Consider the following 17,078-nt stretch of genomic DNA (forward strand, 5'->3'; position numbering starts at 1 on the left):
TTTTAACTTTAGAAAAAGTATGCATTGCCACAACATATAACAATGTGCCTATGCAATGATATTTTTGTGTTGAATCTCCCATATATATCCTGAAGATGAAAGTCAATTTTCATCATTGTTATACTTCTTGAAATTGTTAAAGGCATAACACATTCTGAAAAAATGTTTTAAATAGTTATAACTACAAAATGTAGATTTATAAATTATGTATAGTATAACAACATAATAATTACCAAACAATCTCACCTTTTGTTAGTTTAATGACAAATATTCTAGAAAAGGCTTTGAAACATTTGGTAAATGAATTTGTTGATTTACTTTGCTATGTTTTGGTCATGGATTGATGCAAAGTTACAGAATATGAAATAGGTTCCTCTACTGATACTTTGTGGGTATCTGCTTCATGAAAGATGAATCTTTTGTTCTAGATACTGAAAGTTTGTTAAGCTATATAAATAAACAAACACATTTTCATACATCTATACAATTATATCACTCAATTTATTCTGCATTCTTCTTTTAGTATCCAATTTACTAATGAAGTGTGAATCCTTGAAAGCTGTGTTTTTCATAATTGGCTGATGTATTTTTGCTCATTTATATAAAAGATCTAAATAAGCATTTGTAAACGGTTTTATTTGTTGGATCTTACTCTGTGATCTCTCTCAAAAATTTTGTCCTTGTAATTTTTCACATTTTCAAGAAAGAAGTAAAATTATTCCCCTACTATCATTTGGATTTCAGTTGCCCTAATTTTTCCAGAAAAAGTCTTTTTCTCATATTGCATTGTCTTTTTCTGTATCTGGCCTTTTCCAAATGTCTTCTGAGAGTTCAGACTTTAAAACCTCAAAAATTTTCACGTTACTATGGCAAGAAAACTGAAATTCTATGTGAACAAGGTTGTGTTTTTTCAGTGTTTCTACGTGGCAGAAATGAGAAAAAGGTAAGTCATAGAGGTTATGTGACCAAAAAGGTTTAATATAAAGGATAACTGCTCAGACCACTTGAGAGAAACAATCTTTTAAAAATGTATTTGTGATCTGAGAAAATACTGCTGTTATTTCTAGCTAGAAATATAGCACTGGCACACATGAAACTATGTAAGTGAATCTTGGTGTTACAGCAGATTATTAAGTAAAAACTAGATGCAGTTTAAAGCATATACTTTGTTTGCATGACAACAAAGTGTATTATCTTAATATTTTAGGGATTTTTCTTATTGAAAGCCTCTAATGAATCATTACTTTTCTAATATCTATTCAAATAATATTTGATCATTTTAATTTCAATAAATGTGGATTTGTTACTGTATTTTAATTAATTAAAATGAGAGCCTATTTATGGACTAAATATGTTACTACTATTTAAATTTTGAGTTAAGTTATATAGTCCTTAAATAAAAATATCCTCTATCCCTAGTTTTTTTTGTATTCTACATCAGTCTTTTATATTAGAAGTGATTTCATTTTTTTCCAAATTATTAAATACATAACTGCGACTATGACTTAAATATGTTTTATGAAAATGTTCATAATTAATTTGAACCTCCAATTGTCCTACCATATAGTTTTGTTTTAGTCTCAAAATTGAAACAGGATGTCAAATAATTAAAACAAAATACATTTTTTTCACAGGTATGGAAGGACACAGTAATGTACTAGAAATTTATTTTCCCAACTTTATTGTAGTTAGTGGAATGTTGATTTGGTAAAATTGCAGGGGCTAATTTTGTTTTAATAAATATTGTTTATTAGTTTTTCTTAAATCAATAATTGGATCTTTTAGACAAACCATGATGGCAATATCCATATTATTAAGCAAGTCAAAAAAAACTGTACAAAAGTAAATATAATAGTAGCACACAGCTTGCTGTAAAGGGAAGAAAAGTCATAGTCAAAGTAATTATAGATAGGGAGTTTTCAGAAAACATAATGTGAGGTTGAAATATAAATACATGCTAAATTATTCCATGTGTATTTCACAGCTGCACTCCAATTCTGACAAAGGTGATGGATCTGTCAAGTACATCCTTACTGGAGAGGGTGCTGGGACTATATTTATCATTGACGATACCACGGGTGATATCCACTCAACAAAAAGCCTAGACAGAGAGCAGAAGACCCACTATGTGCTTCATGCTCAAGCTATTGACAGACGTACAAACAAACCTCTTGAACCTGAATCTGAGTTCATCATCAAAGTGCAAGACATCAACGACAATGCTCCAAAATTCACAGATGGACCATACATTGTTACTGTGCCTGAAATGTCAGACATGGGTAAGAAAAATCATTTTTATGATTGTGCAATTAACATGTTTTTGAAAATCAGAGACATCTTTAGAAGACCAATTTTTATTTGCATATGTATCTGAAGGGGCTATAAATATGCAATTTCAAAATATCTTAGTATTTTTATGGCATAAAGTGTTAAAAACTATTGAACCTAGCAATTATAATATTCATTGAAATTAATTTCTAATCATTTAAGGGTAGTTGGATATCAAGGGGAAAGAAACATTTATAAATTGAAAAACACCTGGAATACTTGCTTAATTGATATGATTCTTCTATCACGTAAGTTCTGCATATATATTGTTAAGAACATACCAACACATTCAATTTGATTATTTGCACAGAAAAATGACTATAGCGTGTCTGAAATTTGTGTCTCCAGGTCTTTTAAGCTTTTAGTGTATGGCCAACTTATAATACCATTAATAGGAGTTGTTACTACATTAACCAATAAAACTTTTCAGATATTCCTAAGTATTTACATACCATATTTATTTAAAAATATATGATAACCTGTGAAGTATTTTGAATATCATTTTAAACATATGCAAACTGGCATAAAATATTTCAATCACTTCTACAAATTCACATATTTAGAAAATAGCCAAGGAGGCATTATTCCAGATTCAACTGAATGCAAAGCCCGCACTGCAGCCAATACAATCTGATCCAGGGCTTGAGTCCTCTAATGGTGTGGGGATTTTCCACCACTCACCGGTTTCTGTGGTGTAGCTATTTTAATTTATTTTTGTTTATTTTTCATTCAATGTGATAATTTTTAAAACGTAATTAAAATAACATTCTTCTACGATAATTTTTGACTATCTTTGTGAGACTCTAAGCTTTGTAACACATTTATTGAGTAAAGATTTTATATATTTAATTCTACTGCATATATGTGAGTATTGTTTTAGATTACAGTTTTTATAGTCACTAATCAAATCAGCCTGTGAATTTGAAATATAGATGATTGATAGATAGATAGATAGATAGACATTTTTTTTTAATGGAAGATGGTAGCATCTTTTATTCTCAACTCCAGATTCCAGCTCATGTTGGTCTTCTTCAGCTAGGAATGTAGCTCCTGTAGCCGCTGTAGGGGCTGGTAAGGAAGAGATAGTGAGGTCTTCTTCATAGCTGAAGTCTCAGGGGAGAAAGCAATTGCCAAACTCGTTCTCTCTGGACCACAGCAGAACACAGGAACCAACCTGCAGAAGCCTACGAAAGGCCCAGAATACTCTCAGGCTTATTTATCTACAAGGAGAGTCAAGGGAATTAAAGGCTTCAGCATGATTAACCCTCATGGGTGAGAGTTTGCATGGGAACTCAAGGACAGAATTCTCTCTGCCTCATCAGGGCACTGACACCCACCAATCTAATTTTCTGACTTAGGAAGGCAAAGAGCTCTATGGTGCCCCCAACTTGTGAGAATGCCCCTGGTGAGCTATTTCCAGAACAGGTAAGAGCCCCAAGTAGCACAAAGGAAACTGTCATAATCATAGTGGGTAAAGCATTAGAAAGAAAAACAGGTGGAGCAGGAATTACCCAGAAAGACAGTGTACTAAACAGTAGCTAATACGAGCACTGGAGGGCTTTTGTGAATACCACAAACAGATTTCTGTAACTCAAAGCCTTTTGCTTTAAACAAATAAGTAAATAACAACAATAAAGAAAATGAACATATAGATTGAAGACATGAATGGTCACTGATTAGACTCGAATGATTGTTCTGGTACCTAAAATCATACCTGACTAGAAGAAGTAGCTAATAGCCATTGAACAAAAGCATAAAATTATGGATATCGTGGGGAAGAGAAAGGAGATTTAGAGAACATATTCATTTGGCCTTTTGTGTGAATAACATGTATTCCTAGAGAAAAATAAAGAGCAAATGGAGGAAAGGAACAATCATAATTTTTGTTGAAGTGAACAATATACTGACTTTACAAGTTTAATAGTTTTGAGTTCCAGAAAGAGTTAATAGAATAAGAATCAAACAGGAAAACCCTGATAAGGTTTCACAGCCTAATGAAAAAAAGAAAATTTTATAAACAATCAGATTTTTAAAAATTAGCTATGACTAAAAATAATTATGTTCCCCTTACATTTATTACATGAAATAGAGGAATCTGATAGAAAGTTGAGTCCCATTTATGGCCTTACAGAGAAAACTCTGAAACCCCAGATCTATTGTTTAGACAAATATGATCCATCTGCTAGGACAAAATAAATATTTGGAGATGGATGTGGAAGGTCTATTATTCTCCTATCTAATTTAGAAAAACATTTGAGAAAATAGTTGAAATTAAAAAATAGTTGAAATAAATCAGAATAGAGGTCTAAAAGTAAAGGAAAATGACAAGGAGAAGAAAAAAGTTATCAGTGAACTCTGGAATAGGGGTGTGTGTGTGTGTGTGTGTGTGTGTGTTTGTGTGTGTGTGTGTTTGAACACTGAGTTAATATGAATGGATATTTTTTGAAATACTGTAAAAAGATGTAACTTAATCTATGTGAGAATCACGAGGCATAGAGTAATTTTTGAAGAAAACGCTGTGAGCTGAGGACAGTCAAAAGTTCATCTGGGGTTTCAGAAGAAAGATGGGAATGGTGAAAAGTTAACATTCTTAAGTTCTCTTACTGAGATGAGTATGGTTGAGGGACAAAAATTTAATATCTGAAAGTAGTAGAGAAAAAGGACAAGACCGAGTAAGTTTCAACTCTCTGTACTATGTGGTTTCAGGCAAGATTCTATTGAAAGAGTTACTTTATGGGAAACCATAAGCTGATTATTAGAAATTATATTTTATCCATATGCTTGTGTGTGTGTTTATGTATGCTCATTACTGTAGGAAAAGAAACACATAAAATTTATGGTAATAACATGTAATACATATTGTAACTCACTTCACATTGTGTTCTTAAGAATGAGTGATATTTGCATTAACCCTGATTTTTTTTTTTGTTTGTTTTTTAATTTAGACAGAATCTTGCTCTGTTGCCCAGGCTGGAGTGCAGTGGCATGTTCTCTGCTCACTTAAACCTCTGCCTCCCAGGTTCAAGCAGTTCTCATGCCTCAGCCTCCCAAGTAGCTGGGGTTACAGGAATGGGCCACTAGGCCTGGCTAAAGTTTGTAATTTTAGTAGATATGGGGTCTGGCCATGTGGGCCAAGCTGGTCTTGAACTCTTGGTCTCAAATGATCAGCCCTTCTGGGCCTCCCAAAGTGCTGCCATTAGTGGTGTGAGCCACTGTGCCTGGCCAACTCTGATTTTAGAAATAAAAAGCTGGTGATATTGTAGGGCAAAGGTCTGCAGACAAGGGCAGGGGAAACAAATCTGTCCTGCTCTCTGTTTCTGTGCATTTACTGAAAAGCACAAAAGTTTGCCAGTCTCCATTGTAAGCTATTACAGGGGAGATCTGAGGCAAGGGACAATTAGAATCTTTTCTCCCAGTTCTGATAGACAAGGTATCTGCTGATCTATGGCAGTTAGTGTTCTGCCTGCCCTACTGGACTATACGCATATACAAAGAAATATGACATTTATTACAAATATATGGGATCATGCTTCTTCCCTTTGGGGAAGTTATCTAATCAATATCCAGGCTTCTCTTCTGTGATACTAAGATAGCTCAGTTTTGTTAGAGAATACAGATATGTTGCAGAATATGCCTGTACATGTACAGAACATATCTGAAGGAAATACACACACACACACACACACACACACACACACACACACACATTGCTGGAGGTTTACTTATAAACACTAGGTTGTGAGTCTATCTGGTAAGAAAGGTATAAGTTGTTCTAAATTTGTAATAAAAATCATCTTTATAAGACTAACATTTAAACATATACTGGTTTCTAATACTAACTAAAGACAATAATGTAAGTAGGTGACAACAAAATTTTTATCAACATATGATGCCTGATCAGAGTACTTTTTTACCATATACACATTAATTCAGTTTTGAATCATTAAAACATCTCTCTCCTTATATTTATCCAATTCTTGAGTGAGAGAGAGAGAGAGTAAATGCACTTTATGTGCTGAGAGCTGTGATAGTGACTAGTAATAAAATGGTAAATAAAACAAGAGCAGTATCTTTGAGGAAGCTGCAGACATACAAATGGAAAATTTCAATATGGTGTCTGATAAGCACCAAAATAGGGGAACCATAGAGTTGGTTTATATAATTGTATGAACTTAAATTTGTTTCTATCGCAATCATTCTAATTTTTTTAAATGCTTTAAATCTAAAAGTTGTTTTAATAAATTATAACATAAACTTTATTTCAAACTAACATATGAATTTGGTCCGATTTATGCAGAAAAATATATAGAATATTATTTCATATTATATACGTAGAGATACTATAAATATATAGAATATATGGCAGAACATAAACTTTACTACTTTCTTTTTCAAATAAATGTTTCTGTATGAAAATATATAATTTTTTAACTCTTCTGTATATTAGTAAAGTATACCTATCATTAAATACCATTTAAAAACATTTAACAGGTTGTGACAGGAAATAGTAATTTTTCATTTATGAGAGAGAGAATAAAAGACTGTATTTTAACAGAATTATGAGTATACATTTAATAAACTGTAGGTTCAAGATAACAAATTCATTTTTTCAGCTAAAAAAAGGAGAGTATTTTGCTGTCCGATCCTTAAAATTTGCAAAGTTCTTTTTCCTTGGAAATGTATTGAAACATCTCTAATCTTTTTCGTGTCTTCTTTTTTCTCCTCTAATCTCTAAGGCCCCAGGCTGTTCCATTTGCAGCTGTGTTTCTTGTTGCAGGGCAACAAGGAGAGACACCAGCTGTGCTGACTTTATTGTGCTTCTTGTTGGAGCGCTGATTTAGTTCTGCCCAAATATCTTGGGATGTTCACCCTGGACATCTGCCAAGATTCTAGTAGCCATTTAAAAATCATTACCCAGGGGCATAATGTTCAGAATGGGATCATTTCAATAAAGTACAGCCGGCATTCTAATTCTACATGCAACAATGCAGTACTCGTGAGGAGACGCATTGGACAACTGGCAGATCAGAAAGTTGACAAAAATTTGCAAGTTTCATAATTTTCTTCTTTGCCTGCATAACTGTTCTTCTGTGTAAGTTAGTGTTTGTTTTGTAACAAATCAACCAACCCACAGTTTAGTGGCCTCCAATAATATTTGTTTTATTTGCTCATAATTGGGTGGGCTAGGCTGCTCTTCCGCTGGGGTCATACATTTTGCTGTCGTCATCTGGGGTCTCCAACAGCTCAGTCACCTCCCTCACAGGCAGTGGTGGGTGCTGGCTCCCAGATGGTTTTTCTGGGGTCTCAGGCTGGGTGGCTCGTCTCTGATCCATGGTATCTCATCCTCCACTTAGTGACCTGCTTCGTGTGCACTCTTAGTGCTGTAGTTCAAGAGGATAAGAGCAAAAACATTAAGGGTTTGAGAGAGGAGAATCAGAAGCTGATTTTCCACCTTTGCTTCATTCTGTTATTGTACCCCATCACTTGCGGCAAGATATTCTGTAAATATTTATTGAAAAAGTACATGATGACCCTTTCACCTACAATTATGTCTAGAGGAAAGATTTTGTAGACATATTGCCTCTTAATTTTCGGAACATAGTTGTTCCAATATCTGGTAAAATTGCATTATTGTTTCATTGGGTAAAGATTCATTTTATTTTTCTTATATATTTAACTTTGTTGCTGTAAATTAAAGAAAGGCCCAATAAAACAATGTAGTTTTTAACTTGTATTCAATGATCAATGTGATTTACTAGAATGCATTTTACACTTTAAGTGATTCCTCAGTCTTTCCTCTTTTTTTTTTTTTAACTTATATTTTAAGTTCAGCTGTCCATGTGCTGGATGTGCAGGTTTGTTACATAGGTAAACATGTGTCATGGGGTTTGTTGTATAGATTATTTCATCACCCAGGTATTAAAACTAGTATCTGTTATTTATTTTTTCTGATCCCCTCCCTCCTCCCACCCTCTGCCCTTTGCTAGGCCCCAGTGTGCCTGGTTACCCTCTTACCACCTACTTTTTCTGAATGTAGAACAGTCTTTGATTTTTTTTTAAATAAAACTGTTCAATTCACAATAGACAATACTTGACTAGAAGATATAGGTTTTTCTGCATAACTTGGACCAAACTCATACAGATTTTATTGGTACAACCTGTTTAAAAAAAAAGTAATCTCCAAAGAATGACTTTCATGTATATATTCCTCAATGTGGAAAACTGAAACATAAAACGAACCAGTCAGAGATTCTTGGTAATTTTCAGGAGCAGTTTATGTGTTGGAAATTATAGTAAGTGAAATTAGTACAGTGATCAATGAAACATTGAGGCATATAATTTGGCTTTGGAATGTATTACTTCTCTGGAAGTAGAGAATGTCTTCTTTTTTTAAAAAAAATAAACATAACAAAATGTTCAAGTGATCTTAGTGCAATCTTGGCTTATTATTTTTACAACTTCCACCTTTACTTATAAATTACTTTGAAAGCATCTGATATTATACTGGTCTATAGGTTCCTTAAAAACGTATTTTAAAATCTCAGTATCATGTGCATCTAACGAAGTGCCTAAAACTAAATAATAGATAATAAATAAAATAAGTATAGAATGAGTAGGATGGGTGTGGTGGCTCATGCCTGTAATCCCAGCACTTTGGACGGCCAAGGTGGGCAGATAATGAGGTCAAGAGATCAAGACCATCCTGGCCAACACAGTGAAACCTCGTCTCTATTGAAAATACAAAAAATTAGCTGAGCATAGTGGTGCACGCCTGTAGTCCCAGCTACTCGGGAGGCTGAGGCAGGAGAATCACTTGAACCTAGGAAGTGGAGGTTGCAGTGAGCCGAGATTGCACCACTGCACTACAGTCTGGCGAAAGAGTGAAACGCCATCAAAAAAATAAAAAAAAATAAAAAGAATGAGTAACACAAATTATATACATTTTCACAGAGACTGAGAGCTATTATTAAATATGACATTTTTCCTATATTTATTATATACATTCATGAATTAATTTTCTCATTAGAATCATTCTTATTAATTAGGTTTCTTATTAGAATCATTCTTATTAATTAATTAATTATTAAGTGCCTGGAATTTCACATATATCGATACTAATAATAACAATTTATGTTGTTTCTTTCTTACTGAGGAAACAGAATAAAGCAAAAATCTCAAAATTGACATTTGTTCAATTATCACTAAAAATATTAATCAGTTTATGTTGTTGTCCCTATCTATTAAAGCATGTAAATTAAAATTGTTTGTATAATTTTACAAGTAGAAAAACCTTTTAAACAAAGACTGAAATTACTGTATTAGGACATATACTAAAATTTTATTTTATTTAAACATTCAGGATATGTGATAATTACCCTCACTTTTAATTAGACCTGATTTCTAATTCTGTTTGGATAATTTTGAGGAGGGGGCATCATTTTGGATAGTGTTGTTCATTTTCTAGGAATCAGGTATACAATGAATGTTCAGTGATCAGACATAGAGACAAAGCTCAACATTAGGGATGTGGCGTTGGCCCCGTGACTAGATACAGAGTGAAGACACCAAGATCGTACCTGGAAAAATTCACAATGACCAGGTTTAAGGTGAAGGCGCAGTGATCAGGTATAGAGTAAGTGACGGTGATGAGGCATAGAGTGAAAACGGTACAGTAGTCAGATAAAACATTGCAATCAGGTATGCCTGGAAGGCACAGGGATCAGGTGTAGAGAAAGTCACTATGATCATATAGAGAGTGAATGCACAATGGGCAGGTGCAGAGGCAAGACATAGCATTTGGATATAGAAAAAAACACTCAGGTAGAAGGTGAGGGCACATCACATAGAGAGAAGGTTCAGTGTGGAAGAAGATGGGCAGTGCCATCATTGGTCCTTACTGCTTTCTACCAGACTTCTGCGTTCCGACTGGTTTATAGTGATGAGTCCTTGATTGTCATGAATTCATTCTCTCTGTCTTAATTGCACATCTTCTTGAAGTCCACTGAGTTTCTCTCAGCCAATTTTACTTCCTACTTCAGTATATAGATAAATTTTCTTCCACTCATACTCTGGCAAGGAGAAAACTTTGAAATCCAAATTGGATATTATTTTCCTGTGTAAGCTAAATGGCCCCTTTCTATCTGCTGCCATGCCACACTGAAACACCATGGAATATTGTGGAAGTCGTGACCCTTCCAAAAAGGGATGCTCTCTCTAACTGTGTTACAACAGTCCATGTAGATACCAAGAAACAAACACTACCACACACAGAAGCAAATGTGATGACTTTGGTTATATGCAATTGTTTGTAGTAATTTATTACGTAGTACAGAAAAGAAATGTACACACAAAAAAACTTGAAAAATCGAAATATACAATAGTAAGCAATGTGGAATATAAGAGGGCTACAGAAATTATATTAAGCATCTATTATTTTAATTATATTTATTATATAAAAATATGTGTTATACAAGAAGAGATCAAAGTAGTTGTTCTTTATCTTTCAAGGTCAATAATTTCCTAGAATATTACTCTGTAGTGATTCTTCTGTGTTGTATCTCCCCTACAAGTGAAGCTGTCTATAATTTTTTTTGTTGTTTTTTGGTGACAGCATCTCATACTGTTTCCTAGGCTAGCTAGAGCACAGTGGCGCAATTATGGCTCACTGCAGCCTTGATACCCGAGGCCCAAGTGATCCTCCCACCTCAGCCCCCTATAGCTAAAGGTGTGTGCCACCATTCCTAGCTAATTGTTGTAGTTTTTTTAGAGACAGGGTTTCACAATGTTGCTCACACTGAACACAATTCTAATTGTTATGTTCAAGTGTTTTTAGTAGATTTTGAATTCTTGTGTTGTATATTAATATAAATTTTCTGGTCCATTATTTCAGATGCATTATTCACAGATACAAATCATATAAATTCTTAAGTTGTTCACTTAATTTTCACAGTTGTCATAAATACTCAAATCATAAATATTTCATCTGATTGTTTCAAAAATTCTTTTAATTTTTTCCTCCAATTAAATTACCTAAATTTTCAAAAAAAATAATCTTTTACAAAATTGTCATGTAGATATCCATGACAAATTATTGGATGGGGAAAAGACTGCATAGTGCTTTGTTTAGTATATGTGTGTATGTATATATACTTATAAAATTATAGCCCTTTCAATGAGCAGAGATAGAGTTATAGAAAGGTATACAAGATGCTGTTAAGATTGCTTTTCTTAAGAGAAATAGCATGGGACTTGTATTTATTTTTCTAACTAAGCATATGTGTGACTTCTCTAACGTAAAATATCCAATATAATCAACATATTTACTAAAAAGAGATTGAATGGGAGTGGATCCGTACTGTCTTTTCAGCAAAGAGATGTTAAGAGCAGCATTTGTCTTGTGACTGCTTTATAACTAAATATACACTTGGAATCAGATTCCATGTGGTTAAAGCAACTGATGAGACTGTGATTGACAACAACATAAAGAACTTAGTGATTCCAAGCAACATGTCACGAACTCTGTTCCACCATATTTAATTTTCTGTGTTAAATATACATTTATATACTGTAGTAAGCCAATAATATATTACTGTCTATATTTTATTTACCTGGTTAGATGCTTTGCAAACACTCATCTGTGTGGTGGAGAGTAGTAGCTCAGCAGCATTTGCCCCTGAGGGAGGACAGCTTGCAACAAAGCCACATCAGCCTAACCTCATTTCACAGTATGTGAGTGAGAAATCAACTTTTATTGCTTAAAGACTCTAAAATTTAGGGTTTGTTTGTTGTTGAAATATAACTTACCTTTCTGATATATCACCCCTTTATATGTCAGAGGCTACACACCAAAAAGGAATCATAAATATTTCAAAAAGAAGCCATAATAATAAGATAGGGTACCAACAGTGGATAAGAGATTTCAAAAATTCCTATAGCGCTGAAGCCATTGCAATTGGATTAATGGGCAGGGTGTGGGCAGCAGGGCGAGACAGGTCAAATGTACAGCCCTAAACATTAAATGAACATTATCTTGTCCAAGAAAGTCCTTGTAAATACAAGACACGGAGAAGAAACTGGGGAAGTCACCAGGGCAACTTATTAAGTTAAAGCTTTCAAAACAACAAAGAATTTTTTTGATCTCTTCTGTGCAATCCAAGAAAATATATTTTTATTCTACCATGAGGCCTTCAGTGGATTTTTCTGAGGATGAATCAAAGCTGGGATATGTGTATGAGAATTAAGGAGAAATTAGTTTTCAATAAGCCCAAACATCCATATCACAGAGGAACAAAAACAAAATAAAATAAAACAGCTCTTACCAATAGACAAATATCACAAAGCCCCCTTTTCTGATGCGAGTTACTCCTGCTATGGAAACAGAAGAGTACTCAATCAACTTGGAAAGAATATCAATGCATCCCAGCCATACTTACTATAAGGTAGTATTCCAATTGAAAGGGCAAACCATCAACTCAGTTTTGAAATGACAATGTGCTATTTCTCTTTCAATCAACCAGCTGTTTTTTGTTTCTGTTTTTTGCATTTTTTTTTGGAAATAAAGCAACAACATAAAAGACGATTAAAATGAACAAATAGAATAATGATTCATGGCAGAGAACACTGTGAAATTTTGTTGCATTTATTAAACAAGAACAGCATGAAGTTGATGCAGGACTTTTCTCAGCCCCTTTGCCAAACTTGTAGCAGGGGATGCCCCGTCTGCTCAGCCCACTGTGCTCAGCCCCTGGCAGGAGAGAGCATGTAAGCAAGCAAGTGTGGGGTCTGGTCAACTGCTTCAAGCGTCAAAAAGGGGACCTGCTCTGTGTGAGCCCACAGTTAGACAAGGCGTGTCAGACTGAGGGGAATTTGGTGATGCCTAGGCAATAGTGCCTGTGACTCTGAAGCCCCACAGGGGATGTTACAGTGTGTTAATTAGCTGTCTGCTGCCCAATGGAAGGAGGAGTGATATCGGTTCAATCAGCCTTTTGCCCTGCTCTGGCCCACAACTCCAAAGCCAGCATGGCTCCAGGACAGGCTTGGACTGATGGAGAAATGTTCCATGCTCATGGTTAGGAAGAATCAATATCGAGAAAATGGCCATACTGCCCAAAGTAATTTACAGATTCAGCATCTCCAATTCTAAAATCTGATATCCAAAATGCTCCAGAATCCAAAACTTTCTGAATGCTCACATGATGATGAAGATGACTTTTTTTTGACACTGAAGAAAAAATATCCATATAATGAAAATATGTCATAAGTTCATTGTAAGACTAGAGTAGTCTACATTTGTAACAGAAGAAAATATCTTGCCCTTCTGTAAAACCAAAGACAAAAACCATTGTTAATGAGGAAAGTGACTCTGAAGAAAAAAATTTAAACAGCCACCCAGCAGAATGCCTCCTCATCTCCAGGGGAGCCACTTCCTGGTCCCTCAATTGCTTCTGATGTTTATTCTCTCCTTAAAAAATACAGTAGACAGGACAGTAACCTTTTAATTTATTATTTGATGGCTAATGTATGTATTCTAGTGACGCTATTCTTCTGCTAAGTTAATACAATGTATTACTTTTTCACTGCATTAATGAGATGTGGCTTTTTTTTTTTAACCATTTAGTACTTCTGTGTAAAAATGATTGCTTATCAGTAGCATATACATTCAGAGTCACAAATGATAGTGATGCCAAACAATCACAGGTTGTCCACATGGGTGGCTGAGATAGTGACACTGTTGTTATCTGATGATTTAATGCACACTAACATTGTTTCATTCACAAAATTATTAAAAATTTTACATAAACTGGCTTTCAGTTTATAGTAATAAGATGTATATGAAATTTAAATGAATTTTGTATTTAGACTTGGGTCCCATCCCCAAAATATCTCTTTAGGTACCTTCAAATATTTGAAACTGAAAAGAATCTGAAATCAGAAATGCTGATCTCACGCATAAAAGATACTCAACTTGTAGTCACTATGTTAGCATCAAGTTTAGAACCTGACCATTTTGTTTGATAGTGTGTAGTCATTATTCCTCAAAATGGATAAAGGAACATTGGAGAGAAATCTGTTAATACCTTATGTGTCAATCAAAGTTCTAGCAGGAAAACAAATCAACTGGCAGTTAGACAAATAGAGAAAATTAAGGAGAACCAGTTACGAAAATGGAGGGACTGAAAAGTCAAATAGTACCCTATGAAATGATCACTGCAAGAGTATAGCTCTTTTAAGACTGGGATGAGTGGTGTTATCTAAACCCAGAACCTAGATCTTAACAGAAGGGACCATGGAAGAGGGCAGCTGAAAGGGAGCTGGAACCAATGAAGCACTGCAGTCATAGCCGGAGACACCGTCCAAAGCAGAAAGAAGGTGGGAGGGAGAGGACAGGAAGACAGAGACAGAAAGATTGACTTATTCTTGTTTTTCAATTTCCGTCTATTACTTCCCCTTATTCTGTTGGAAAGGAAAGCTAATCAATGTCAATGACAGGTATTAAGTATCTGCAAGCAGAGCAGACCAGAACAGGATAGAAAATTAATTTGAGATAATATGCAAATGTAAGATATGTAAGACCAGTGGGCATATGATCAGTCCAGTCAATTTTCACTACAGCCATTTATTTACTCTGTACAACTCTGAAGAGAATTATGAGCTTTCTACAAGGCCACAGAGGAGCACAACAGTGTTGTTATTCCCTGGGTATTACTCCCTTCTGAGTATTCTGCCACGTGTTCTTATTTAACAAAATGGATTTACTGCCTTGGCCTTTTACTATGGGAAATGGGATAAAAACTTCTTCTGCCCAAGTAGATGTACCTGGACTGTCCTTATACACCATCAAGGACTGCACAATACAAAAAGGCAGAAAATATTGTAACTATTAAGCAAGATTGAGCAAATCTTGACTGGGTCAAGTAATGGCATATATGAGAAAGACTGACACATATCAAAATAGATAGGGCTGGACTTGAATTCTGCCTTCTCCAATTGTCAACTATATTACCTTTCTGAACGTCCACTTATCTGTGGGTAAAACAGTATTAAATGTCATTTCCTCAATAGATTAAAGTTAATTTAATTATTTTGTTAAATTAAATGGCTTACAACAGAGGGCTTCCATATCACTGGCACTTAATATATATTATTTCCCTGATTATTATTTTTTCCATTTATGGAACAGAATATAAATTTTACATGTGAATGTGAAACTTCACATTAGGTAGTTCCGTAAATAGGAAGCTTTTATTGAAAGTACCGGGAAAATAAAAATTGCTATGGATTTATAGTTAATACACAAAATATTGATTTTTGTTTTGGTACTCAGCTCAGATAGTTCACATGTCTCCTTGCAGAATTTTTTTTTAATCCAATGACTTAATACTCAAAACTTTATCAGATTACACAGTGACTAGAATGCAGTGTTATTGATCTGATGGTGAAATTACAGTTCTCCTGTATGAAATGAAATTTAAGTTGTATCTTGACAACTATTGCTTTTAAATATTTCCTGGGAAAATCTTCTGAGAATTAAACCCTAAGAGATTCCTACGGAGAGGTGCTCTCAGCCTTCATAAATCTTCAGCTTATTTTTACTCAAAGTTCTTATTTAACATTGAATCTCTTGAGATTTTAACAGAGCTGTGAGCCCTGACAAGTCAGGCATAACAATTTGTAATCTCTGAGAGTATTTGCTTGGTATAAAAAAGCCTAATTAGCCGGGCGCGGTGGCTCACGCCTGTAATCCCAGCACTTTGGGAGGCCGAGGCAGGTGGATCACGAGGTCAAGAGATCGAGAACACCCTGGTCAAAATGGTGAAACCCCGTCTCTACTAAAAATACAAAAAATTAGCTGGGCATGGTGGCGCGTGCCTGATATCCCAGCTACTCAGGAAGCTGAGGCAGGAGAATTGCCTGAACCTAGGAGGCGGAGGTTGTGGTGAGCCGAGATTGCGCCATTGCACTCCAGCCTGGGTAACAAGAGCGAAACTCCCACTCAAAAAAAAAAAAAAAAAAAAAGCCTAATTAAATATTTCAAATTAGTCCTTAGAAACTTTCCAGGAAGTCTACGCGTTCTGCTTCTTATTGATATGCAACTGTGCAAAATGTGTGATATTTATAAAGCGGTAGTAACAAAAAACACGTGAAAAGTGTAAGGATGACACGGGGCAATCCCTAAAGAAAATAAGACTTAAGTTTTATTGTAGAAAAGACATCTTGAAAACATTCTCATGTACTTAAATCTTTCTCAGATTTGTATAAAACATCAGCTGAGAGAAACTAATCCTCAGCATGGGAACAGCTGTGTGCCATAGGAAATATTTAACAAGAAAATATTATGTACCAAATAACCAATGAAACTTGAAATTCAACATTTTTTGTGATTATAGTTTTGAAGGGAAACAATTGCAAAATCTGAGAATGCCTCCAAAGCACTTTTGAAAGATTTTTCTTTAATTTAGAAACCAATTATCTAGGGAGAGAAACAGTTGCTTTAATATCTATTGACCAAATCTATATAACAATTCTCAGAGGAAATTAGATTCCTATTTTAATATTCTGATGGAATGATGGAATTTTGGACATTGTATATTTCCATTTTGAAGTCTTGCACTGTAAAGGATAATAGTTTTTTCTTTTTTACTATGCAGAAAATGTGGGCACACAGTGTAAATAAAGGAATTGAATTGTCCAAAGTGGAAGACTTTTCTCAGGCATAGAGATATAAATACTGATAATCTGTTTCACTTGAA

General features: G+C 34.5%; 1 protein-coding gene across 7 annotated transcripts in view; it reads left to right on the plus strand.

The window, feature by feature from the left end:
• Positions 1-17,078, plus strand: part of CDH18 (cadherin 18) — a 1,107,073-nt gene that overhangs the window by 825,281 nt on the left and 264,714 nt on the right. For all 7 annotated transcript variants that reach the window (XM_032279054.1, XM_032279056.1, XM_032279053.1 and 4 more), the window contains one exon: positions 1,985-2,279. In XM_032279054.1, coding sequence (XP_032134945.1) covers positions 1,985-2,279 — 295 coding nt within the window. The remainder of the gene's footprint in view (positions 1-1,984; positions 2,280-17,078) is intronic.

Source organism: Sapajus apella, unplaced genomic scaffold (assembly GCF_009761245.1).
Source record: "Sapajus apella isolate SASKATOON/1434 unplaced genomic scaffold, GSC_monkey_1.0 scaffold11, whole genome shotgun sequence".
Lineage (NCBI taxonomy): Eukaryota > Metazoa > Chordata > Mammalia > Primates > Cebidae > Sapajus > Sapajus apella.